Genomic DNA, 27,334 nt, shown 5'->3' with positions numbered 1-27,334 from the left:
GTTTTAGTAAGCCTAGTTTCATTGATTTAAGCTCTGTTAACCTTATTTTCTCACTATAGCCATACGTTTATTTTCATAGTGTCACCTTGCAGTCCATCACGAAGGCAAGTGAAACTGTATCTAATAAAAATGTTGTGCAGTTTATCCAGTCCTTCTCGACACACATGGTTCTCCTTATTTATGTTCGGTGGGTGGCCGATGGCTTCCATGCAGCTCAATCAATCCCCCCTCCCTAAAAAGAGAGAGCACGTGGGTCACATTTTTACATCTTGTTTGGTATGACAAGGAATGTGTCCTCTCAGAGGGTGATCCTTAAACATGTTCATGTTTTGCTTGCCACCAGCATGAATACGATACATAAGAGAACCTGTGGAGAGAAGGATTCCATGTCTTGTGGTTACGACAAACTGCGAGGGAAATGGATGCCTTGTTTCCGTATGGCGGTGAACATTTAGCACCACTCTTATGCATTATGGATCATTGGAATAAGTTCATAAAATGGTCAGGGGAACCTTGATTAGATGTGAATAATCACATATAGATTGAACCTGCACAAAATAATTGCAATTTTGTGGGAGCAATATCCTGCAATTAGGATGTTGAACCTGGAAACGCAATGATTTGGGTAATAGTTCTTATTAATTGATGCAAGACAGTAAGAGAAGACGGATTGTAGGGTTTTTTGTTTTTTAGTGAATAGGAGTTAAGTCAGCCTGGCTGGAACTTCCTCTGTGATTAAATTCTTTGCAGTTGGTTGTAGAACAAATAGACAATGTTGGTTCTTCTTTTGTTACTCTTCTTGGAGTAGTGTGTGTTTTTATTAGTGTGATGGGTGTTTTCTTTCCTAGGAATTATGCAAGACACAATTTTAAAGGTAAGAAAGCTTTTTTTGTGAGTCTCTGAAGTCCAATTGATAGTTTTCAATGTTTTTTTTTTCATTGTATGTCTAAAAAATGCCCTTCAATAATGTAATAGTATACATAATTGGTTTCTAAACATGGTTATATTTAATTCCAGTAAAAAGCCCTAGTAAGAATGTAGCAAAATAGACTTTCTAAGTGATTTAAAAGATAACTTTTGATCCCAGTATATATGATTTATGCTATGAAATCCAATCCGCGCCATCAGGAATATCAATACACTTCTTTATGGTAAATTTGAATACATTATTCAGATGAATTCTGCCTTTTTTTTAGAAATTGAACCCATGAAAGAGCAAATAAAACATTGACAATTTGCATGCGATATGCAAATTTACATAAATTCAAAACCATCTGGATACATAAGTGTTGCACAAAGGTCGGTTAGCTTTTGGGTGCTGAAAGAAACATGTTGCTTCGTAGTGTGAAGATAATGTGTAACACACATGCTGTCTCCAAGGTTAACTGTGGAAAGTTAAATCACAGCAGCAGCCTTCCGGAAGAAGAAAAGGAAAAGGGAAAAAAAAAAGAAAAAAAAAGCTACAAACAAGGCTTTTCATTTCAGCTTAAAAAGACTTGGTGTCTTATTTTCTTCTAATGGAAACTCAATGGTATGGAAACATTTTGCATATATTCCCAAGGAATGTTTTGCAATTGCATGGCTGTAGATGAATTAAATACCATCAATGTGTGAATTACTTATAATATAGTGTACCATTTCCATCTTGTGTTAAAAAGAATATTAGAGTACATGCCTAAGATTTAATTAAAGTTGTCTCCAGTTATTAAACTTTAATGACAATCGGTCATATAGAGATTGTATGAATGCCAAATATGGTTTTGCTTTTGGCTTTAACATTGATTTTGGTTGACACATAGCAAATTTAACTTTTTGATGTACAATATGCTTAGTGACCCATATAGGTTTATATTTTCTATATATCTGCAATGAATTAGATCTAGCCCACAGTACTTAAGGTATTGGCATAGGTAATTTTAAACTGTATAATATGTATTCTCCGTGCTCCGAAAAAAGTGTGGGTTTATGAAAAAATAGGATTTTTATTTTAATGGGATGTGTTGGGGTTATAATAGCTCCTCTGAGGTTTAACATATTTTTAGAATGGCATAATAGGGGATAAAAGGATCTTGCTATATATGTAGTAGTTTGCCCACCTCCGATTTTAAACTGTCATCGTGCCATGTTGAAACCTGTCTACTGTAAAGCCCTGTTTTTAAACATCTGGCTTCATTTTAGGTCATGTTTTATGTTAAAAAAATCCAATTATGTCCAAGATGTTTTTAGACAATGAATTTTTTTTAATGATTTTTGGCTTGGTACCTCAGTGGATTTGAACATAAATATCATGATGAATGCCATAATTAGTTGGGTTTTTTTTAAACAAATTTATAATCTTTTATCAAAATGCTTCCCACAAAGTATTTAAATAGTGTCATTTTTCAATCCAATGAAAAACAATCAGCATAAATCTAAAAAAGCATAACTTCTAATGTAGTTTTGACTTTGAATTGAAAAAGTACTTCTTACACTGACATCCTCCTTAATTGAAAAAACTAATAAATTCACTATTTATTTATAAGTCGATTCAAAATGACATTAATTGGCCTGTCTTCTTAATTTATAAATACTACTTGACAGAAGTACTGGATAGAATCCTTTCTTGTGTTAGAAATGCATGTGACCATACCACATTGAGCTGAAACAGATGTTGTATGTTCTGTCATTATGGCTTAAACTAAAGCCTAACATCAAATATAATGCTAAGAAAAGCCACGTTGTGATAATTACAAGCAATGGGGACAGGAAATTAAGCTTTTTAACATTGTCTTTGTTGAATACTCTGCGTGTGTGAGGATAAATTCTATTCCAATGCTCATGTTAGATCTGTAAACAGGATGGAAGACCAAAAAAAAAAAAAAATGTACCCATGCTAATGGTGATTAGGAGCTTTTCCATGTGCTCTGATTTTTTTCCAAGTGTTCTCTTTCCAAGACTTAAATAACACACACTGATTAGTTTGTTCAAGCATAAGAAATTAAATATACAGAGGATTAAAGTAGCCTACTGTGATGTATTAGGGCAGTTGCTTCATTTCCCAAGGTGGCAACATTTGTACTTTTATGTGGATGCTAAAACTAATTTCAAAAGTTTATTCAAATCATAATAAATGTTATAGGATATTTTTTTGCAAATTGGCGACTAAGAAAAAAAGCATTGCTTTGATCGTGTATGTAATTTAGTACAAAAGGCATCAAAGGGTTAAGACTGAGGATGTTTAGCTTTTTGTGTCAACTGGTCAAGTCAGAAAACCGCATAAAAGAAGCAAAAGTCATCCCTTTGGAGAGTTGCTGTATATTTTCACTACCACTAAGCTTAAATGATATATGTGGGCTTTTGATTTTAAGCAGTTATTTCCTGCATTTTTTTATATCCATAAATAAAAAATCCAGTTATATTTCCAATTATGTTGTCAGATTAATACACAGGCATTCCAAGTTTGACTTTCTCTACTTAAATTAGGTTGAATTCTCAATTCCAACTTTACTAGATGTTTTAAAGCTGACTTGACACTTTAGTTGGATCGACTGTTTTTTTTTTTTTTTTTTTTTTTTTAATAAATTCACTGGGGCAAAACCAGAAAATGTATTTTTCGGGCCAAAAAATGTAGATTAATTTTCTGCGTCATTGCAAAATGGAATAATTGCTGCATTTATTAGAGATAATCCCTTCTTTTTAAGCTTCCCCTGTTTTAAAACCTGACTCCGATTTAAAGCACACCTGCATTGCATTCATTCCTGAAAGCCCCGGAAGGCCACTCGTTTCAAGTGACTTGCCACAGCTGGAATTTGTCAAGATAAACTGAAGTTGCTGAGCTTCCTCAAACAAAAAAAAAAAAAAAAGAAATGTTAAAAGGCCAGTTAGGGTTCAGGGAATGTTCTAGTTATCAATGCTTATGTGACAATAGTTCAAAGTATCCAAAAAACTACCGTTTTTCTTTGAAATGGACACATTTCACAAGAAAAATCATCTAAATTTGAGATATCAAGTGTGATTAAATCATACTGTCTTTAACGTGTATGGCTTTGTGTTGGTTAGTTTAAGAAAAAAAGACATTTGAAGAATTATCAAGCCATTTTGTTGGATTGACAAAATCAACTCTTTTGGAAAAATGCTTTTGTTAAATGACACTTTAACACTACTTTGATATTTCATCTGCTTTCTAATAGGGAAACTAACATGAAGAGGGTGTCTTTTTTTGGAGGATGTTGCAACTGATAGACATCAACCTTGAGGTCCACTCCTGGTCTCATTGAATGCAGTGACATGGTTGAATGGAAGGACTTCATTAAGCCCCTCTATTGTTAACATCTGGCTTCCAAAGAATGCTTCTTTCTGTGGTAAGTGTTGACCTGGCTTAACAAGGGATTTTATTACACCATGCAGTTGACATTGGCAATGGGTGGCACGTCTGGCAATGAAAAGCGCTCAACTGTTTTGGCCACAGGGGATCAATCAAAGGGGCTTATTTCTGTTTTTACCAGAAAAATTGGCGTAAATGTTCACCTAATCTTGTTATTTAATCGCTGAGGTTTGGTAGCTGGCCTGGTAAAACTCAGAGAGAATGAATTACTTTCATTACTAAAAACACAATTCATTCCAAGCTGGGAATTAAAGCGTGTACTAGTGGTCTTTTTTTTAAAAAAAGGGTTATAATATGTTAAATATGATTTTTGTATTGTCATTGTCATAAATTTCTGCTTAGGAGTATATTCATTCTTCCATAAGTAAAAAAGTAACACGTTGGTTAATCTCATTAGTGTATATTCCCATTTTCCTCCCTAAAAATCACAGTACCTCCACTTTCTAACTAATTTCTGTTTTCATCCCTTCTCTGCCAGGAGGTGGCTGCCATGGCAACTGCTGAATCATCCACCCCGACAGCAACAGGCTTGTATTTCCATCTTGGTAAGTAAGGCCTTGCATCATACTGGCTACAATGATTCCATTAGCTTTATTAGCTTCAGCAAACCAGGGGGAAGGAGTGTGTCGTCTGGAGAAGTGAGGAAGTAAAAAACAGCAGGCCTCCGAATGGGAAATCTATCCACGACAGTAAAGCACTGCCTAAGCTATGAGCAACTTATCCAGGAGTATCAATGGCTGAGATGTTGGCTGTTGAAGGAGGCAGAGGTGGGTGTCCTTCTCATGTGTCTTTTTCTGGTTTCCTCTCGAAAAACAGGCCCACTATGCTCTATTCATATTCAATAATTCTAGTTTGCTGCGTAATTTTGAATTCTTTATTGAACAAAAATGATAAGTCAGTGCAACAACAAAAAAACGGATGCATGCACATTGTTTTTGGTACAGTTTAGCCGAGTTCTGTATAATTATTTATGTCGGATTTAACATGAAAGTTATTTTCTATCCCTCAGTAGGATTCTTGCTAGGAAGCCTTACTACCAGAATAAATGTGGCCAGTTAAAATATGCAAAAAGTTGACACAAACTCTACATTAAATGCTTTTTTGGAGTTTTCATTTATGTCTTCATGACCAAGATGATTGCAGTTTTGGGTTCCAAACAGAGAAATGCCACGATCCTGAGAATTTCCCTTGTGGCTCTTGTGGGGAAATGTATCTAATTTATGTTTTTTAAAGGTTTTCCCCCCTAAAATGTCTCTTTTGGTTCACATGTTAATGCTTGACATGATTACGATTACAAGTATTTGGTGTTCTCCGGCTTTTGGGTGTTGTTAAATGAATTATTGTGATATATTGGTCACTTCTTTTTTTTTTTTTGTTCTGCAGACCGCTTCGGAGTATTCGGAGAATGTGAAAATAGTCGAAGTTGGGCCTCCAAAATGAAAAAGTATAGGCAACACTTTAGTTTGATGTACATTACATAACTCATTTTTGTTTTCCCTGTCCTCATACCTTCAAAAACAAGTGTTTTTTCCCTAAAATTGTCCTTCTCTTCTACATGAAAACATGTGCAACATATGGGTTATGCCATAATTAACATAGCATATGTTTTACATTTTCTTTGAAACTCAAGAGGAGACATGACATGACAAGGGTTCTGGCTTTGTTTACTCTGCTTAGAATGTCACCTCTGAATCATTTCTTATTGCATGCAAGTCATTTAAAAGATTTCACCACAGTGTCTACTTAAAAGAGATGACAGCCTTCTTGTGTTTGCAGAGTTCTTTCGCAAGTTGTCTATAATGCTGTACGCCCCAGCATGAATGGAATCAAATCCAGAAAGAAAAAGCCGTTTGGGGTTTTAATTGTCCCTCAGGAAATTGTTCCAACAAGCGTAAAAATCCAGCTGATGGACATGCTCTTGGGATCAGGCTTGTGTGTGATCGAAGCCACCAGTTTTGTCTCCTCAAAGTGGGTACCAAAGGTAATAATGCCACTTTTGGAGTGTTTTTTTTACAAATGTGGTCAGTTTTCTTGTTCTATAACTTTTTCCATCATTGAGCCATTCACACCAAACATAGTTTATTAAGAATTGGATTGGATAACGTTATTCATCCCGTATTCGGGAAATTTCATTGTGACAGTAGCAAGAAAAGTTATAAGTTAGACAGTACATAGCAAATCAAAGTAAATGGGATCATTAAGAATCACCAAATCAAATCATTAAGGCAGAAAAAGCAAAAACACAAAACAAGCAAAAGTGGACGGAACTACCGTCATTGGCTGTCACTTGGACGGCGCCATTTTGGTTGCAGTAGCAAAAACGGATAGACTCAAAGGACGTAAAGTTGAACAAAAACTTGAACCACACACAAGAAGTCTTCCACAAGCCGACTAAAATAAAAAAGATAGCTAAAATCTTAGAGCAGAGCACCTTTTTGTCTTTTGTTTCTATCAAATTCTGTCAAAAACACAGAAAATTACTGGTTTTCTACCAACCTACAATCCCCATACTCATCTTGCTCTCGCTTGTTGCTAATATAATGATTTATTGAGAACCCAACTGTTTTATTGAAGCATGCCATTGGAACCAACTGATCACATTACAGGCCCCACCACCGAATTGACCATGTTCTTTCTTGTAGTGGGAAACAAGGTAACTGTGGGTAAACTGCTTCAGCACCTCACCTCATTTTGTCGCTCTTGGCTCGGTTGTTTGGTTCCTCGTGTAAACGTGGTTGCTGTGGTCACATATATGTCGAAAGGAATCGATCTTAAGCTTTGCTGTAGCTGCTCTAGCAATAACACTAAGTCTACTTGCTTCCCGGGCTGCGAGAAGGAAAGGAGCAGATGTTTTTCTGGAGAAATATTTTTACATTCAGAAAGACTACATTTCCTGTCATAAATTGTATTTCTATTTCAAGAACACTCAAATGTTTTTTGTCCATTTCAAGGAAATATGACATCAAGTAACTTTGGCCTTAATGGCCTGTGCAAGGATGTGAAAGGCTTGACTGAGAATGTTGTATTTTCAGTAACAAGCTCTGTTGACATTTATTTTCTTGCGTCATATGTTTTCTTCTTTTTGTTTTTAGATGGCCGACCACACTCCGGTTCTCACAGGAATCCAAAAAGCACCTCATGTTCAGTACCCGGTACTGACATCTAACATGCAAGGCTTTCGAGATGCTGTAAGTATTACAACCTTCTTTGTTTCATATCAGAAAAAAACTAAAGTATTTGTCTTTTTTTGATTTGTTTAACAAGATTCTTCCTGCTGGGATACACATGCTTAATATGTTCTCTCCCTTTGAAGAGATTTACTCAATTGTGAATCATAAAAAAAACAAGACTTATTTATATATTAAAGTCCTTAACCACATATACTGTAATACAGTAACAGGAGAAGCTGTCAGTGTGTATCAGTACTTTAAACAATCTTTAAAATCATATAAATATGTTCAGAGATAAGACATATGGCTGGATAAATTCTCTGGGCCTCATTTTCTTCACACAAAACGTCACTCAGTGAAAGGGTGTAAAGTTTAGGGGGTCAGTAGATGTAAGGTGGCTCAGCACAAAGGCTCACCTATTCGCTGTCTCTTGTACAAAGCAACTGAGGGGTAGTAGGTGGATAGAAAAGCCCAGAGGGATCATGGTAAGGGGGGGGTTCCGAACTCATCCATCGCTCTTCTGACAATGCTGTGTTTAAAGGCAGCTGGAAAATAATCCTTTCATCCGTTCTCTGCTACGCATGTGATGAACGGCCATGCAGCTGCAGTAACAAGCTCTGTTGTCCACTCATTTTAAGTAACACAGCAAGATTTATTTATTTTCATTTCCTACAAGTACACACATTGCATTTTCAAACCGTTTCCTACTCATCCTGTACCGTAGCTTTAAAATCAAGTTGCTACTAATTACATATGATTGGCTCTCTTAGATGTTCATCAAAGTCGCCTCGCTTAAAGTTGTACTTTTGAACTTAGTGTGGTTGAGGGGGGGTTAAAACACAGTGGGTAGTGAATGACCTTCCTCCTCCAGATCATATTCTAAGCGATTCTTCTCAGCATCCCTGCACCCTTTGCAAATAATAGCCGCCAGGGCTGTTTAGTCATCCATTTGTTCACCTATAAACAAGGTGGAAATGAAAGATTTTTATCATATACCTTTTCATTAGTGTGGGCCAGAAGTCCACGCCACCAACTGAGCTAGAAATGAATTCCCCCAGTGCTGTCAGCCCTGAGTCACCTCTTTTGTTCACGGAAAAGACATTCCTAAGTCTTTGTACTTTTTTCTTTTTTCCCCAAAAAGTACTAGGCTTTGTTCCTGCCGCACTCCCTGTAGTTCATACAATGACAACTTGTGTACGTAGATTTCACAGTCTTGACAAGGCAAATTAATTATTATAATATCTACTATCATTGTTTCTGCATCTATATACAAAAGGTGTTTAATTCTAATATTGTTAGACGGTGTATTCATAGTTATTACTGTCAATATGTGACTCAAAAGCTGATAATCTGTGCCACGTGGCAGTTTTTTTAATGAATTTTGCACACAGCTAAATCAATGTAATCTCTTTTGTCAGTCTGTTGGAGTCTTTGTTGCCTTATCGAAGCCTGCCAAAGAAAGGATAAGAAAATAATAATGACAGTTGTATATCCACCAAAAGGTTTTTCAGAAAAACCTCTTAGCATTATTGATTTGACATTTGTCAATGTAGGGAATAGTTCAGTTTAGTTTTGAAATGGAATGACGAACTTGTCTTTATACTTGTTGGATAGTTAGGAATGTCAAAAAAGTGACTTTAGAACATTGTATATAGCACCTGAAACGAATGGAATGCTTTTACATGAGAGTATTTCCTATTTTCCTTAAAGCCAACTAATATAACGGAAGGAATTGTGATGCGTCGTCTCATTTTATTGCCGTTTCTAGTGGGAACATGTTCCAGGATTTGATTTTTAAGTTTACTGAGGTGTGCTTATTCATAGAACTCAATAAGCCGTGTTAGGAAAACCCATGAATGTTTCATTTTTAAATAAATCACTTGTTTGAAATATCATTTATTTAGTCTGTAAAAGTTTGTTTTGTTCTGCCAGTTCCTGGGCTTTTCTTTGTCACTGTAAGCTTATTTATATTTTCCAGGAAAAAGTTGATATATGTGTCAGCCACAGTTACGTGACAGCTTCTTTCAACCTGCCAGTTTATGTAGTTGTGGGTAAAGCATCACTGCTTCATATCGTCCAGTGAATATGCTCTCTCTCTCTCTCTGTGTCTGTCTCTCTGACGCACTTGTAAAACCAAAATGGGAGCTTGTCCATCTACAGCCTCGTCAAGTGTGAGTGTAGAATGTCAACAAGCATATCCGAAAACCATGCCCATTTCAGAATACAGTGTCTTTACACAGGAATGTATTGTTTTCATATAGCCACAGCTCAGCGAATACGGCTTTCCAAATGTACCGAGTGCACATCTGGTTTCTGGGCACTGCAAATCTAACCGAGCACTGGCAAACCCGAGTTTCTGACCACATCGGCTCTTGCACGATTACCGTCCAAATGAACAAGGCACACCACCACTGAAGGGTCTGTTTTGTTCCTTTCGGAAACTGTATGCCAAAGACCCCCAGCCTTGCACGTTGTGCAGCTGCAAGTGAGAGGATTGGCATGGTAGATTACAACTTTGGTGTTTATACTAGACAAAAAAAATCTGCCTAATATAATATCCTGCTCTGACTTTAAAACTAAAGTCTGGAAATGTCATGTACTGAACGCAGCAGAAATGTTGAGTCCTCCACCCCAGCCCCCCCCGTCACCTTCCACACCCCACCCCACCTCAACCTCTCGCCTTGCCAACACAAACAGCAATTACGGCGAGTTTAGACAGCCCCTGAAAGAAGTACATTCTTGTCTTTTAATTTTGCTTGCTTGATCCTTCTCTGTGGGGTGAAAGTCCTTCATGACCCACTGCCACTGAGAGTATCAGTGTGTTAATTTTGTCTCCCTGTGGGACCCCTTCTGACATCTGGTTTTGCTGCGGAAGCTAGGAAAAAAATCTTTTAAGATTCTCATGTTAATACCTGGGATATCTACAACTGGAACTAGATTTTTATCATTTGTTGTCTGAATTGAAAATGAAGCATTACAAGTTAGAAGCAGATTTGATTTAAGTGGTCCTGCTGGATCAATGTTTGGAAATTGGCTTCACATGTTTTGGTAATGAAAATGTTTGTTGCAAGTACTCCAAAGAACTGAAAAACATAATCATGTGGAGACCAGATTATTTTGGAATGGTTTTTGATCCAAAAACGAAAAGACATTGATGAATGAGTCAAAACAATTTAAAAAAAAAAACTGTTGTTACGCCTTTATCTGGCAAATAGGAAGCAGTGTGTCTGTCTTACTATGACGACAATACAAATTTAAATCTCTATCAAAAGTAAAAAATCACAATTTACCAGTTTTTATCACTGAATATGCATCTTAGATTAATTGTAAAAACTCTTAACTAATGTAGCATATGCATGTGAATGTTTCATCTATTGCTCTATGATTGCCTTGGCGACCAGTCATTTAGAAAAACCTGCGATAGTCAGACAAGCAGTGGTCCAGAAAAGGAATGGCATGGCAATACCATAGATTACAGTGTTTATCATTTTCTAAATCACAACCAAATGTTTAATGCTCTGAAGCCACTTATTGAACAAGTTACCTTTGTTGGAACTTTAATCACTTTTCAAACAGTCAGCACAATTGATAGATAAAAAAAAATGCTGTTTTTACTTGAATTCTGTTTCAGAAAATGTTCCTTTCCCGGCAATAATTATCTTCATAAAAACAACTTTTCCTGATAAATCACTTGTCGATTATCACGTTCAATTATACATCAAAACCAGGCTAGCAAATTTACAATACAAAAAAAAACCCTTTAGAACATATTGTAGTATTCACAACTTTGCGTGTTACTGTCCATGTGTTTCGACAATTCTAAATCAGGTACATTTATCCTGAAGGGATCAAGGAAATAATGGATGGCAGTAATGATTATAGTTTGCAACAACGGCACATTTGTGTAGTAATATTATAACTCCCGTGTTGATGGAAAAGGGTAAGTGGACACCCTCTTAACCGAGGCAAAAATGTCTCCTCGATGTTGCGCGGAAAAGATTGAGTAGTACTGTGAAAACACGAGTAACCAGCGGAATCAGAACCATATGAAATGTTACGCTTCACATTGAGAATGTGCATAAAGCTATTACTATGTGGCACCAGTGCCAGACACAGAAAAAGAGGATGTCTAAGCTATACTAAGGGACTTTCTGTGCCCGTTCATTTTCGAGGCCGCAGTCTTCCGAAACGGCTGCGGAAACCACCGCAGCCTTGGCAAGAAATTGCATTTAATGTCAAACCATGCAACAGAAGAAGGAGCTTTGTGCGTTGATTTTGTCCTGACTAATGGCAGGAAAGATCATTGTGACATTCCTATTGAAGATGATCCAAAAATTGAACAAACAACAACAACAAAAACTAGCGTTACGGTGTGTTGAAAGGACATCTTTAAATGTCTTCGTTTTGAAGTATCTTGATAAGAAAAAATATATTTCTGGGGCATTGTTTTATAGTGTAAATGATATATTTTGCTATGATATGATTTAGAAGAGAAAAATCAAGTGGCTTTTCTATTGAGGCAGAGTCATCGTCCAATCCCCAGTGACCAAATACAAGACTAGACCCAAATATTCCACCAGATATTCATCAAAGTGTGCAATATTCCTCAGGGAACCATATACTGGATTTTTTTTTTTCAGATGGACACTCAAGGAACATTATAATCGACTTGTCGCTTATCTTTTGAAGCAGCTTTACCACTATGAACCCTTCCATACCCGTGGGTGCTCAGACTCTGTCCAGTTTGTAATTCCTAGAATAGAAACACACACTCACAATGAATGCAACCTCGTTCCAGTTTTACGGCCTACATTCCACAGCCTCTATCGTGAGATAACAGGCAAATTGAGCCATTTAGCATAGCTTAACAGACTCTCAGTCAAACATAGTCAGATACTAAAAGAACCAGTCAAAAACAAATATCAAATTGTACACCAGACTTTATATAACAGTACATGTACCAAGAACAGGCTTTAAAATCACTATATTTTTCTTTATAAAAGAATACACAAATCAAAGTTGAATTGTTCCCGTTTCCAGTCTTTACAAAACATAGTTACCTGCATTAATATATATATTTATCCAGTTTTATGACAATATTTGTTTCTGTGTAGAAGATATAGTCGTTGCTATAACTAGTTATATAATGGATTGTATTGGTATATTTAAAAAAGCCATATATAATGATATTTATTGAATTACAGGTCTGCGAGGTTGTCCATACGCTTAAGGTTCATCTGGCAATGTTTCAACGGAGGATGTTCTCTACATGCTCCATGGCATGGGTATCCACACAGTAAATTTGCACACTTTGTGAGAACTGCTGTCATTTTTTATGTGTTGGCCATCGCAGTATAGCAGTCCAAGTCATTCCATCTCCCAGAGTCCATTTACATAAACATATAGCTCTGCAAACATACTTTTCTCTCAGTGTTTATTTTATAACATCAGTGGTTTTGCACGAGTTCCTGCGCCCACGCTACTGGGGGCCCTGACCCATGAACTAGTATTTATTTAACAATCTCTACCCCTGCTGGTGGAAGCTTTTCACTACAGGTGGGATGAAGTGTTTGAGGACTGTCAATTGCAGTTTCTTGTGTCCTGTTTTATTTTTAACATTTTGAAAAACATTTTTATACTCACTTTTTTTTAATAGTAACAACATTTTTTAAAAATTATGGACAATTAAACCACTTATAAATGTCTTTACTGTTACATAAATCAAGTTTGAATATGTGGTATATTAGTTGAATGGAAAACAAATACTTGTTTTACACATAACTAGATTAATTATTATTTTTTGTTTGTGCATTGCTATACAAATTTTATTTTATTGTATGTTTTTTACTAACCCTTTCATTATTAGGCAGATAATTGATTACCGTTATTTAACTCATTTAAATGAATTTGATGTCATGGCTATGAATTTGTTTAAATTCCCAGCAGAAGGATTCAAAATGCCATATGATAAATGTGATGATTTATTTATTTTTTTTCTTCTTGAGGGTGTGAATCTTCCCAAAGTCTTGGTGGCAGGTGACTTCATCTACGCCGCTCTACATCGCAAAACCAATTCCAAGGTTACTCAAGCAAGGACAAGCATGTCATCATCATGTCTTCCCTCCGTCTGATTTTATTTGATGAGGACTTTTTAATGAATCTCCATGGTTTGTAATACAGGTAGGTCATAGTGTACCTGACATTTAAACTCTATTTAATCCAAATAATCTTGCTCTGCTAATGATATTGACTGAGTTGACTTGTCCAGCAATCTTGGGTCTGTATTGCAGTTGGAAAGTGGTTTGCATACTAAAATAAGATGTAGATGGAACAGTGGCTTGTCAAAGTCATTCTCCTCTATTAGATCTCTGTCACACTCATGTCAAGAACTCTGGTACCTAATTAGTATCTATTCACACGTACTCTATGTCCAAATTAAGTAATCATATATTAAATAATTTTCATCCATTTTTTTAAAACTGTTTTTGGCCACTCTTTGGGTACTACAAACTAAAAAAGCACAATTTTAAGCTATTTAATATGTCATTTAGTCTCTATATAATTTACTATTGGAATTGTAAAACATCCTTGACCTTTGACCTCCCTTGTCTGTTAATAAGACTCAGATGAAGTGTCTCGCACGCTGTTGATTGTTTTATAGATAAGTTAAATATGCACTGATGGGTAAACCATTTTTTTAATTCAATAGCTATCCTTTGTTTTCAGTTGCTAATTAAAAGAATAAAAAAAGCTGTGGCGTTGCAAAATGCCAGGAAAAATTAATCTGATCAAATAATATCTCATTAATTAAGGGGTGAGCAGCATTTGTATACATTTGCATACATTTATTAAGTCGTGGTAATTGATTTTCCTGCAAAAGTCCATTCTAATTATCCAAGCGTTACATGAATCCATGCGGCAAAAACTCTTCCTATTAAGCTTGAGTGCTCTCTGATTTTTATATGCAGCGATATGGATGATATATGTTTTAAATTACCATATAAAATACCATTTGGTATCACATTTGTCAACTGTATTTAAAAACAATTGGATCAATAAATATTTGAATGTGTAATCAAACTAATCGATAGAATCAATGTTCAACTGAAAGGATTAATTTTTAAGCATATGTATTCATAATTGGAAAGAAATAAATTATTCATATATTAATTGAGATAAAGTCTCATTATATATCTCATATAGCTGAAAGCTATCAAGTTTAGAATGACTGAAAGATTCCATATGTGGTGCAGAATAACAATTTTCAAATCAATCTGACTTGAAGGGTGACAGCTTGACCTATTTTGACATGTCCATAAATACCTGAAAGCTGAAAGGAGCGCAACAATGTGTCGCAGGCGAGATTTCACGCTGACAATGATAGCACTCAGATTGAAAGGACTCCTTTCTGCATTGGAAAACCTTTATTTTTTTTACATTTTCTGTCCTGGTTTGATAAAACTGAAATTTTAGCCTAACATTTGGGACAATATCATTGGGCTTCAGTGAGATATCAGGAAGTAATTCAACTGTACTTCATTAATTTTTACTGCTTTGCAAGCAAAACTGCTATTAAGGCATAGTGAGACTGGTTGAAAATCTAATTCTTTAATGCGAATACTTGATCAGTTTTGCTATATTTGTGTCAAATGTATTTATACTTCATTATTATGTGCTATGAGATTGGGGAAAACATTTATAATGTTATTTAAACCCATGGGTAATACTAAAAATCTGCTTTTATATCATCCAATTTGCAATTTGAGTGAACATTTATAAAATGACTTCCCACTTAGTCAAGACAAATAAATGGAACAAAAACATCTCATAAATCCTCTTCTTTATTTTTCTTACATCCGACCCGGTTGAGCTAGTACTGTTGTCTTTCCAAACCATAGACTTTCTATGTATAGCCTCGTTTCTAGCGTAATATGCATGCTTAAAAAAAACGCTAGTGGTTATACATCCACCTCACCATCTCCTTGCTCTTGTGTGGGATCTTTTTACATGCTTTTGTTTCCTACCACAGTCCAAAAGAATATTATATTAGGTTTAAATCTCCTAGGGGTGTGAATTTATCTACAGTACCATCAAAATTCACATTAGGCTTTGTTTGAAAAATCTAATAACAACTGAACACTTTTTAATGTTAAAATAATACACAAAATTTTTAAGTTTTGGACCCCATATCTTTATGTATGCATTGGACATCATTGAATTGCAGATACAGAGCAATATTAGTGCGACTAAGTCTGATAAATATGGAAAAAACAAAATTTATGGAATTTCTTGGGTGATTACAATGCGACTACTTTTTGAAAGAGGCTGAAATCTTGTCTTGTCTCGTCTCTTGTCTTTTCTCACCACCCTATGAGCAAAAGATGAGTAGAATCCATTAACTAAACGCTCCAGAATATATATATATATATATATATATATATATATATATATATATATATATATATATATATATATATATATATATATATATATATATATATATATATATATATATATATATATATATATATATATATATATATATATATATATATATATATATATATATATATATATATATATATATATATATATATATATATATATATATATATATATATATATATATATATATATATATATATATATATATATATATATATATATATATATATATATATATATATATATATATATATATATATATATATATATATATATATATATATATATATATATATATATATATATATATATATATATATATATATATATATATATATATATATATATATATATATATATATATATATATATATATATATACATATATATACATATATATACATATATATACATATATATACATATACATACATATATATACATATATATACATATATATACATATACATACATATATATACATATATATACATATACATACATATATATACATATATATACATATACATATATATACATATATATACATATATATACATATATATATATATATATATATATATATATATATATATATATATATATATATATATATATATATATATATATATATATATATATATATATATATATATATATATATATATATATATATATATATATATATATATATATATATATATATATATATATATATATATATATATATATATATATATATATATATATATATATATATATATATATATATATATATATATATATATATATATATATATATATATATATATATATATATATATATATATATATATATATATATATATATATATATATATATATATATATATATATATATATATATATATATATATATATATATATATATATATATATATATATATATATATATATATATATATATATATATATATATATATATATATATATATATATATATATATATATATATATATATATATATATATATATATATATATATATATATATATATATATATATATATATATATATATATATATATATATATATATATATATATATATATATATATATATATATATATATATATATATATATATATATATATATATATATATATATATATATATATATATATATATATATATATATATATATATATATATATATATATATATATATATATATATATATATATATATATATATATATATATATATATATATATATATATATATATATATATATATATATATATATATATATATATATATATATATATATATATATATATATATATATATATATATATATATATATATATATATATATATATATATATATATATATATATATATATATATATATATATATATACCCTATACGACATAATTCAGTTCTCTTAACTAGTTTACTTCCTTGGTATTATTTTAATCAGAAAAGTTTTTGGGTGCAAATATTCCTTATCAATTCTACCTTAAGTATTGATCAACTCACCTTGTTTTACATAGAAGCATCAACGTGATTAACATCATTCAAACTAGTAGTATTGCCACACCGCCATAAAGAAGGTAGTCTGAAAAGATATGAAAAATAGAGTAAATTATATTCAGAAGTACACTATTTCTTACAAAAACATCCAAAGAAAATGTGGTTTCTGTTAGTGTTTGGACATTTACCAGACAACCAGGCTTGACCATCGGATTCGCTGATTGCAGGAGGACGGGAAAGACCATTTACCTTCATCCAGTGGGTTTCTTAAAATAGAAATGGACAATTATGGACTGTTTTATCATTTGAATATCATTTGCTGTAAACTCACTAAAGTGCAATCTTTTGTGAAGCACGTCATGAATCGAAAGGCATGTGTGGAGATCATCGCCATGCACGTGTTGGCATGTGCATGGATGGTGCAGAGGAGTGCCCAGAGTTGCTACAAAGGCCTTTCTGCATTCCAACTCCCCTCCAAGGAAAAGGGCTGGATTCATGAAATGGAAACATTCACTTTGAAGAGGAACGTCGCTGCATGATAGTTCGTCGGAGCTCCAGCATTTGGCTTGAAATTTGGTGAGCAATTCTCTGTAAGATGACAAGCACATGCTTAAATTCTAATACATTTTTATTTCAAGTATACTTAAAAATTGTGCTAAAGGTTTTCTGAGAAATAATTGAAAAATACACATTTTTAGGTAAAAAATAAAGTACTATGTTGTTTGTAAAAGAAAAAATGACACATTTTCTCTTAATTATTTCTACATATTTGTAGTCAAGATCTTCCAATGATGATCATGGTAAGTGTCCCCATTGTGGCGCAGAGGTTTGTTCACTTGACTCCCGCCTGGGAGACTGGGGTTCAATTCCCCGTTGGGAAACATTTTCCCTTAATTATTTCTAGATATTTGTAGTCAAGATCTTCAAATGATGACCAAAGAAATTGTAGCTGCTTGGTGGCGTAGCGGTTAACTCACTGGTCTCTCGTCTGGGAGACCTGGGTTCAAGTCCCGGTCGGGACACATTTTCACTTAGTTGTTTCTGTGGACTTCTTGTCAAGACACTCAAATGCTTACTAAGGAAAGTGTAGCCACTTGGTGGTGCAGAGGTTAGATCACTGGGCTCCCGTCTGGGAAACCTGGGTTCGATCCCCGCTGTCGTTTGGCTGATCACTACACCAAGTAGTTCAGAAGATGGAATAAGAAAAAAAAAAAGAAAAATCTTTTTAATTTATATTAAACACTTAGTCATACTTTTCAGCAAAAGGTTATATTCCGAACTGCCTTCGGCAGTTCGGAAGACACTTGATGGACCTGTCTGTGCAAAAGGCGTTCTCGGGTCGGCCTTCGGCCGACCCTCGACCGCTTGCTTGGTCAGTGAACCGCCGACACCGGGAAGCGAACTCACGTTCTCTCCGTGCAAAGGCGAGTGTGCAACCCACTACACCAACTCGTGCCCCACTTATACATAGGTGTTGAAACGTTTTATCCAAGGAAACGGGGTGAAACACTTAGTCATTTTTTGGACAAAATGCTTCATCCACCACTGAATACTTATATACTTAAACACTTAGACATTAGAACTTATTTTTTTAACCGAATATTTGGAAAATCTTTGCAGGCACTTGGATTCGAACCAAGGACCACAGTTGTGGGAGACTGATGACTTAGCCACTGGGCCACCACTCTGTGAGAGAAGGTAGTAATACTTATACTCTTATCTCATTCAATACCTGAATAATATTTGGAAAATCTTTGCTGGCACTGGGTATTGAACCTAGGACCACAGAGGTGGCAGGCTGATGACTTAGCCACTGGGCCACCACTCTGTGAGAGAAGTTAGTAATACTTATACTCTTATCTCATTCATTTACCTGAATAATATTTGGAAAATCTTTGCAGGCACTGGGAATTGAACCCAGGACCACAGATGTGGGAGACTGATGACTTAGCCACTGGGCCACCACTCTGTGAGAGAAGGCAGTAATACTTATACTCTTATCTCATTCAATACCTGAATAATATTGGGAAAATCTTTGCAGGCACTGGGAATTGAACCCAGGACCACAGATGTGGGAGACTGATGACTTAGCCACTGGGCCACCACTCTGTGAGAGAAGGCAGTAATACTTATACTCTTATCTCATTCAATACCTGAATAATATTTGGAAAATCTTTGCAGGCACTGGGAATTGAACCCAGGACCACAGATGTGGGAGACTGATGACTTAGCCACTGGGCCACCACTCTGTGAGAGAAGTTAGTAATACTTATACTCTTATCTCATTCATTTACATGAATAATATTTGGAAAATCTTTGCAGGCACTGGGAATTGAACCCAGGACCACAGAGGTGGCAGACTGATGACTTAGCCACTGGGCCACCACTCTGTGAGAGAAGGTAGTAATACTTATACTCTTATCTCATTCAATACCTGAATAATATTGGGAAAATCTTTGAAGGCACTGGGAATTGAACCCAGGACCACAGATGTGGGAGACTGATGACTTAGCCACTGGGCCACAACTCTGTGAGAGAAGCTAGTAATACTTATACTCTTATCTCATTCAATACCTGAATAATATTGGGAAAATCTTTTCAGGCACTGGGAATTGAACCCAGGACCACAGAGGTGGCAGACTGATGACTTAGCCACTGGGCCACAACTCTGTGAGAGAAGTTAGTAATACTTATACTCTTATCTCATTCATTTACCTAAATTATTATTGGGAAAATCTTTGCAGGCACGTGAATTTGAACCCAGGACCACAGTGATGAAAAACTGATGACTTAACCACTGGGCCACCACTCTGTGAGGGTAACTAGTAATACTTATACTTTTATCCTATTCATTTATCTGAATAATATTTGGAAAATCTTTGCAGGTACTTGGATTTGAACCTAGGACCACAGTGATGAAAAACTGATGACTTAACCACTGGGCCACCACTCTGTGAGGGTAGGCAGTAATACTTATACTTTTATCCTATTCATGTATCTGAATAATATTTGGAAAATCTTTGCAGGTACTTGGATTTGAACCCAGACCGCAGTGATGAAAAACTAATGACTTAACCACTGGGCCACCACTCTGTGAGGGTTGGTAGTAATACTTATACTTTTATCCTATTCATTTATCTGAATAATATTTGGAAAATCTTTGCAGGTACAAGGATTTGAACCCAGGACCACAGTGATGAAAAACTGATGACTTAACCACTGGGCCACCACTCTGTGAGGGTAGGTAGTAATACTTATACTTTTATCCCATTCATTTATCTGAATAATATTTGGAAAATCTTTGCAGGTACTTGGATTTGAACCTAGGACCACAGTGTTGAAAAACTGATGACTTAACCACTGGGCCACCACTCTGTGAGGGCAGGTAGTAATACTTATACTTTTATCCTATTCATTTATCTGAATAATATTTGGAAAATCTTTGCAGGAACTTGGATTTGAACCCAGGACCACAGCGATGAAAGACTGATGACTTAACCACCGGGCTACCACTCTGTGAGAGTGGGTAGTAATACTTATACTTTTATCCTACTCATTTACCTGAATAAGATTTGGAAAATCTTTGCAGGTACTTGGATTTGAACCAAGGACCACAGTAATAGAAGACTGATGACTTGACCACTGGGCCATCAGTCTGTGAAAAAAGGTAGTAATACTTATACTTTTATCCTACTCATTTACCTGAATAAGATTTGGAAAATCTTTGCAGGTACTTGGCAGTAATACTTATACTTTTATCCTATTCATTTATCTGAATAATATTTGGAAAATCTTTGCTGGCACTTGGATTTGAAACCAGGACCAAAGAGGCAGAACATTGATGCCTTATCCACTGGGCCACCACTCTCAAAGATTAGGCAGTAGTATTTGTTGTTTTGTCTCTTTTCACTCCTAGATCATACTTAGTATTTTATTGTGCCTTCAAGTGGGAAAAGTTAGGTATGCTTACTGAGCACAGCAAACCAGGATTTGAACCCGGGTCCACAGAGATGGAAGGCCAAGGCCTTATTATACTATGTCGCCTTTTAAGACAAAAAAGCCTTACTATACTATGTTGTTTTTTTAAGACAAAAAAGCCTTACTATACTATGTTGTTTTTTAAGAAAAATAGCCTTACTATACTATGTTGTTTTTTAAGACAAAAAGCCTTACTATACTATGTGGTTTTTTAAGACAAAAAAGCCTTACTATACTATGTGGTTTTTTAAGACAAAAAAAGCCTTACTATACTTTGTGGTTTTTTTAAGACAAAAAAAGCCTTACTATACTTTGTGGTTTTTTTAAGACAAAAAAAGCCTTACTATACTATGTGGTTTTTTTTAAGACAAAAAAAGCCTTACTTGACTATGTGGGTTTTTTTAAGACAAAAAAAAGCCTTACTATACTATGTGGTTTTTATTTAAGACAAAAAAAAGCCTTACTATACTATGTGGTTTTTATTTAAGACAAAAAAGCCTTACTATACTGTCATATTTTAAGACAAAAAAGCCTTACTATACTATGTGGTTTTTTAAGACAAAAAAAGCCTTACTATACTTTGTGGTTTTTTTAAGACAAAAAAAGCCTTACTATACTTTGTGGTTTTTTTAAGACAAAAAAAGCCTTACTATACTATGTGGTTTTTTAAGGCAAAAAAAGCCTTACTATACCATGTGGTTTTTTTAAGACAAAAAAAAGCCTTACTATACTATGTTGTTTTTTAAGACAAAAAAGCCTTACTATACTATGTGGTTTTTATTTAAGACAAAAAAAGCCTTACTATACTATGTCATATTTACTATGTCATATTTTAAGACAAAAAAAGCCTTACTATACTATGTCGTTTTTTAAGACAAAAAAAGCCTTACTATACTATGTCGTTTTTTAAGACAAAAATAGCCTTACTATACTATGTGGTTTTTTAAGACAAAAAAAGCCTTACTATACTATGTGGTTTTTTAAGGCAAAAAAAAGCCTTACTATACTATGTGGTTTTTTAAGGCAAAAAAAGCCTTACTATACTATGTGGTTTTTTTAAGACAAAAAAAAGCCTTACTATACTATGTCGTTTTTTAAGACAAAAAAGCCTTACTATACTATGTCGTTTTTTAAGACAAAAAAAAGCCCTACTATACTATGTCGTTTTTTTAAGACAAAAAAAGCCTTACTATACTATGTCGTTTTTTTAAGACAAAAAAAGCCTTACTATACTATGTCGTTTTTTTAAGACAAAAAAAGCCTTACTATACTATGTCGTTTTTTTAAGACAAAAAAAGCCTTACTATACTATGTCGTTTTTTTAAGACATAAAAAGCCTTACTATACTATGTCGTTTTTTTAAGACATAAAAGCCTTACTATACTATGTCGTTTTTTTAAGACATAAAAGCCTTACTATACTATGTCGTTTTTTAAGACATAAAAGCCTTACTATACTATGTTGTTTTTTAAGACATAAAAGCCTTACTATACTATGTTGTTTTTTAAGACATAAAAGCCTTACTATACTATGTTGTTTTTTAAGACATAAAAGCCTTACTATACTATGTGGTTTTTTTTAAGACAAAAAAAAAGCCTTACTATACTATGTGGTTTTTTTTAAGACAAAAAAAGCCTTACCATACTGTGGTTTTTTTTAAGGCAAAAAAAAGCCTTACTATACTATGTGGTTTTTTTAAGACAAAAAAAGCCTTACTATACTATGTCGTTTTTTAAGCCAAAAAAAGCCTTACTATACTATGTCGTTTTTTAAGACAAAAAAAAGCCTTACTATACTATGTGGTTTTTTAAGACAAAAAAAAAGCCTTACTATACTATGTGGTTTTTTAAGACAAAAAAAAGCCTTACTATACTATGTGGTTTTTTAGAACAAAAAAAGCCTTACTATACTATGTCGTTTTTTAAGACAAAAAAAAGCCTTACTATACTATGTCGTTTTTTAAGACAAAAAAAGCCTTACTATACTATGTCGTTTTTTAAGACAAAAAAAGCCTTACTATACTATGTCGTTTTTTAAGACAAAAAAGCCTTACTATACTGTGTGGTTTTTTTAAGACAAAAAAAGCCTTACTATACTATGTGGTTTTTTTAAGACAAAAAAAAGCCTTACTATACTATGTCGTTTTTTAAGCCAAAAAAAGCCTTACTATACTATGTCGTTTTTTAAGACAAAAAAAAGCCTTACTATACTATGTGGTTTTTTAAGACAAAAAAAAAGCCTTACTATACTATGTGGTTTTTTAAGACAAAAAAAAGCCTTACTATACTATGTGGTTTTTTAGAACAAAAAAAGCCTTACTATACTATGTCGTTTTTTAAGACAAAAAAAAGCCTTACTATACTATGTCGTTTTTTAAGACAAAAAAAGCCTTACTATACTATGTCGTTTTTTAAGACAAAAAAAGCCTTACTATACTATGTCGTTTTTTAAGACAAAAAAGCCTTACTATACTGTGTGGTTTTTTTAAGACAAAAAAAGCCTTACTATACTATGTGGTTTTTTTAAGACAAAAAAAAGCCTTACTATACTATGTCGTTTTTTTAAGACAAAAAAATCCTTACTATACTATGTCGTTTTTTAAGACAAAAAAGCCTTACTATACTATGTGGTTTTTTTAAGACAAAAAAAGCCTTACTATACTATGTGGTTTTTTTAAGACAAAAAAGCCTTACTATACTATGTGTTTTTTTAAGACAAAAAAAGCCTTACTATACTATGTGGTTTTTTAAGGCAAAAAAAGCCTTACTATACTATGTGGTTTTTTAAGGCAAAAAAATCCTTACTATACTATGTGGTTTTTTTAAGACAAAAAAAGCCTTACTATACTATGTCGTTTTTTAAGACAAAAAAGCCCTACTATACTATGTGGTTTTTTTAAGACAAAAAAAGCCTTACTATACTATGTCGTTTTTTTAAGACAAAAAAAGCCTTACTATACTATGTCGTTTTTTTAAGACAAAAAAAGCCTTACTATACTATGTCGTTTTTTTAAGACAAAAAAAGCCTTACTATACTATGTCGTTTTTTTAAGACAAAAAAGCCTTACTATACTATGTCGTTTTTTTAAGACAAAAAAAGCCTTACTATACTATGTCGTTTTTTTAAGACATAAAAAGCCTTACTATACTATGTCGTTTTTTTAAGACATAAAAGCCTTACTATACTATGTCGTTTTTTTAAGACATAAAAGCCTTACTATGCTATGTCGTTTTTTTAAGACATAAAAGCCTTACTATACTATGTTGTTTTTTAAGACATAAAAGCCTTACTATACTATGTTGTTTTTTAAGACATAAAAGCCTTACTATACTATGTGGTTTTTTTTAAGACAAAAAAAAGCCTTACTATACTATGTGGTTTTTTTTAAGACAAAAAAAGCCTTACCATACTGTGGTTTTTTTTTAAGGCAAAAAAAAGCCTTACTATACTATGTCGTTTTTTTTAAGACAAAAAAAGCCTTACTATACTATGTCGTTTTTTTAAGAAAAAAAAAGCCTTACTATACTATGTGTTTTTTGAAGGCAAAAAAAGTCTTACTATACTATGTGTTTTTTGAAGGCAAAAAAAGCCTTACTATACTATGTGTTTTTTTAAGACAAAAAAAGCCTTACTATACTATGTGTTTTTTTAAGACAAAAAAGCCTTACTATACTATGTGTTTTTTAAGACAAAAAAAGCCTTACTATACTATGTCGTTTTTTAAGACAAAAAAAGCCTTACTATACTATGTCGTTTTTTAAGACAAAAAAAGCCTTACTATACCATGTCGTTTTTTAAGACAAAAAAAGCCTTACTATACTATGTCGTTTTTTAAGACAAAAAAGCCTTACTATACTATGTCGTTTTTTAAGACAAAAAAAGCCTTACTATACTATGTGTTTTTTTAAGACAAAAAAGCCTTACTATACTATGTGTTTTTTAAGACAAAAAAAGCCTTACTATACTATGTCGTTTTTTAAGACAAAAAAAGCCTTACTATACTATGTCGTTTTTTAAGACAAAAAAAGCCTTACTATACTATGTCGTTTTTTAAGACAAAAAAGCCTTACCATACTATGTCGTTTTTAAGACAATAAGATAATCCTTTTTTTCTTTACTTTGATAAGATGCATACTTTAAACATTTGCTGAATTTGACCTCATTTTACCTGCAATCCACGTCTTCTACACAGCTTGTCACGACCTTCTGACAGATCCAAGGGTTGCCACCACATGTGCCACCCTGTATTGCGGCTTTCATTTCTAGGCAATTTCCATCTGACGGATCACATTCGCACATAACAAGCCTCTCAGCAAATTGGTACGGTATTCCACCGTAGAAATTTCGAGTTTCTCGTCCACAGCATTCATAGTCACACTGTGCCTCAGTGCAAGTTTGAAGGACAGGTGCCAAACGTTTGTTACACATGGAATCACTCAGACAAAATTTAATTTGTTCTGTGCATGATCCTTCGATATGCTCTGAAAAACAATGACACACAACACACACACACATAAGCTCTAGTATGCCACTTTTTTGGTGAAACAATTCAAATAATTGGCAAATTCTACTCCACCGCTTGACGGCAATGTTGTCTTTCTGCTTTTCTTGTGTGGAGCTACAACACAAATAACAAAGAGATGAGTTAGTCACCATCAAATTGTGAAAGCCTGTTATTCCAGAAGATCATTTGTGCAGCAAAAGCCTTTATTTATACATCTGATTGCCTTAGGCAAACAGCAAATACATGTGGCCAACACTGACTGCACCTGGCTTGAGCTCGCATTGTGCCAAAAGCTTTCGAATGCCTCCCTCTTCCTCCCAGGCACAAACACAGCCTCCAGGGCCAGCCAATTGGTCTAATGAAACATGGATTGTCGAATTACACGCCGCCAAATCTTTCGTTTGACATGCTGAGGAAGAAAAAATAAAGACAGCTGAGGGATGGGATGCAAAAAAAAGTTGTTTTTTGTACTTATTCATTCATTACTACACGTTCTATACTGCAGTGACTTTTCAATATACAACAGGCAAGGTTATTTATTTATCGAGTTATGCTTACTTTGCTTAAGGCTATAGGCAAGCAATTTAAGTAGCAATTCAACAAAAAGAGCCTCAAGAAGTTCAAGAAACCTCAATAATACGACAAGAAAATGCCTTTTACATATTCGAAAAGGGGCACTATACCTTTGCAAATGCTGTTAAAAAGAGCTTGGTTGTTTTTGCATAAATCTGAAATGCATGTTATGCAGGCGGAGGGTGCCGTAGTGCTGACCTGAGGAATTAGAAATCCTAAAAAATAATTGAAAAGACATTAAAAAAAAAATAAAACACTTTACTTGTATCACTTATTAAGTAAAAATGACTATTTTGACCAAATGTCTGCATCCCTTTTAAGGATGGAATATAGTTATTGGCCACTAAATAGCAAAAATGTCCTTCAATGTGTCAGCCCCAAAAATCAATAGTTTGGCTAATGTGATATTGGAATGACTGAGACTCACCAAGAAGGACAACAAATTGCACTCGTCCTCTCTGCATCGTGGATGCTCTGAAAACAAATACACCACTGCTTTTGCTGTTATCACCTGAAATATGTTCACGCCCACATTGAAGTCAGATTCAATATGCCTTGCACCTTGCACTATATGAACAATAAAAACCCTTCCCCTTGGAGTCCATAATATATCATGAAATCCAATCAAATCTTTTATTCAGCCACTTTTAAAATGAAAATAAAAAATACATTCACCAAAGTATACATTACATACAACATTTTTACTAAACAATCCCAACATGTGTGTTTCAAAAGGAAAGAAGGAGCTAAAACAATTAGGATGTTGAGAAAGTACATGCCAAGAAA

At 33.4% G+C, this 27,334-nt stretch overlaps 2 protein-coding genes and 1 long non-coding RNA gene across 5 annotated transcripts; 2 read left to right on the top strand and 1 right to left on the bottom strand.

Moving 5' to 3' along the window:
- The first annotated feature begins 3,924 nt into the window (after positions 1-3,924).
- Positions 3,925-20,173, top strand: hmgcll1 (3-hydroxymethyl-3-methylglutaryl-CoA lyase like 1). Of its 2 annotated transcripts, XM_077729730.1 has the most exons (10): positions 3,925-4,340; positions 4,842-5,130; positions 5,747-6,344; positions 7,456-7,551; positions 12,738-12,829; positions 13,539-13,713; positions 17,847-18,069; positions 19,114-19,191; positions 19,816-19,893; positions 20,096-20,173. In XM_077729730.1, the coding sequence occupies exons 3-6, from the start codon at positions 6,180-6,182 to the stop codon at positions 13,543-13,545; spliced, it is 360 nt and encodes a 119-aa protein (XP_077585856.1). In that variant the 5' UTR covers positions 3,925-4,340; positions 4,842-5,130; positions 5,747-6,179; the 3' UTR covers positions 13,546-13,713; positions 17,847-18,069; positions 19,114-19,191; positions 19,816-19,893; positions 20,096-20,173. The 2 variants fall into 2 exon arrangements, with proteins under 2 accessions (XP_077585856.1, XP_077585857.1); XM_077729731.1 differs by lacking the exons at positions 19,816-19,893; positions 20,096-20,173 and adding an exon at positions 19,395-19,531.
- gfral (GDNF family receptor alpha like) lies at positions 17,612-27,012 on the bottom strand. The gene is made up of 8 exons (XM_077730079.1): positions 26,976-27,012; positions 26,659-26,763; positions 26,241-26,384; positions 26,048-26,089; positions 25,640-25,952; positions 17,825-18,081; positions 17,682-17,759; positions 17,612-17,628 (listed from the first exon to the last, which is right to left on the bottom strand). Exons 1-8 carry the CDS (start codon positions 27,010-27,012, stop codon positions 17,612-17,614), a joined length of 993 nt encoding a protein of 330 aa, XP_077586205.1.
- LOC144205386 (uncharacterized) lies at positions 20,236-20,992 on the top strand. 2 transcript variants are annotated; one of them, XR_013328067.1, is made up of 5 exons: positions 20,236-20,311; positions 20,379-20,452; positions 20,520-20,592; positions 20,660-20,733; positions 20,801-20,992. It is a non-coding gene; the product is annotated as an uncharacterized LOC144205386 (long non-coding RNA). The 2 variants fall into 2 exon arrangements; XR_013328066.1 differs by having other exon boundaries at positions 20,249-20,452.
- Positions 27,013-27,334: the final 322 nt, after the last annotated feature.

Source organism: Stigmatopora nigra, chromosome 12 (genome assembly GCF_051989575.1).
Source record: "Stigmatopora nigra isolate UIUO_SnigA chromosome 12, RoL_Snig_1.1, whole genome shotgun sequence".
In the NCBI taxonomy this organism is placed as follows: Eukaryota; Metazoa; Chordata; class Actinopteri; order Syngnathiformes; family Syngnathidae; genus Stigmatopora; species Stigmatopora nigra.
Note: the sequence above shows the minus strand (reverse complement) of the source record. Positions and strands in the feature narration are given on the sequence as shown.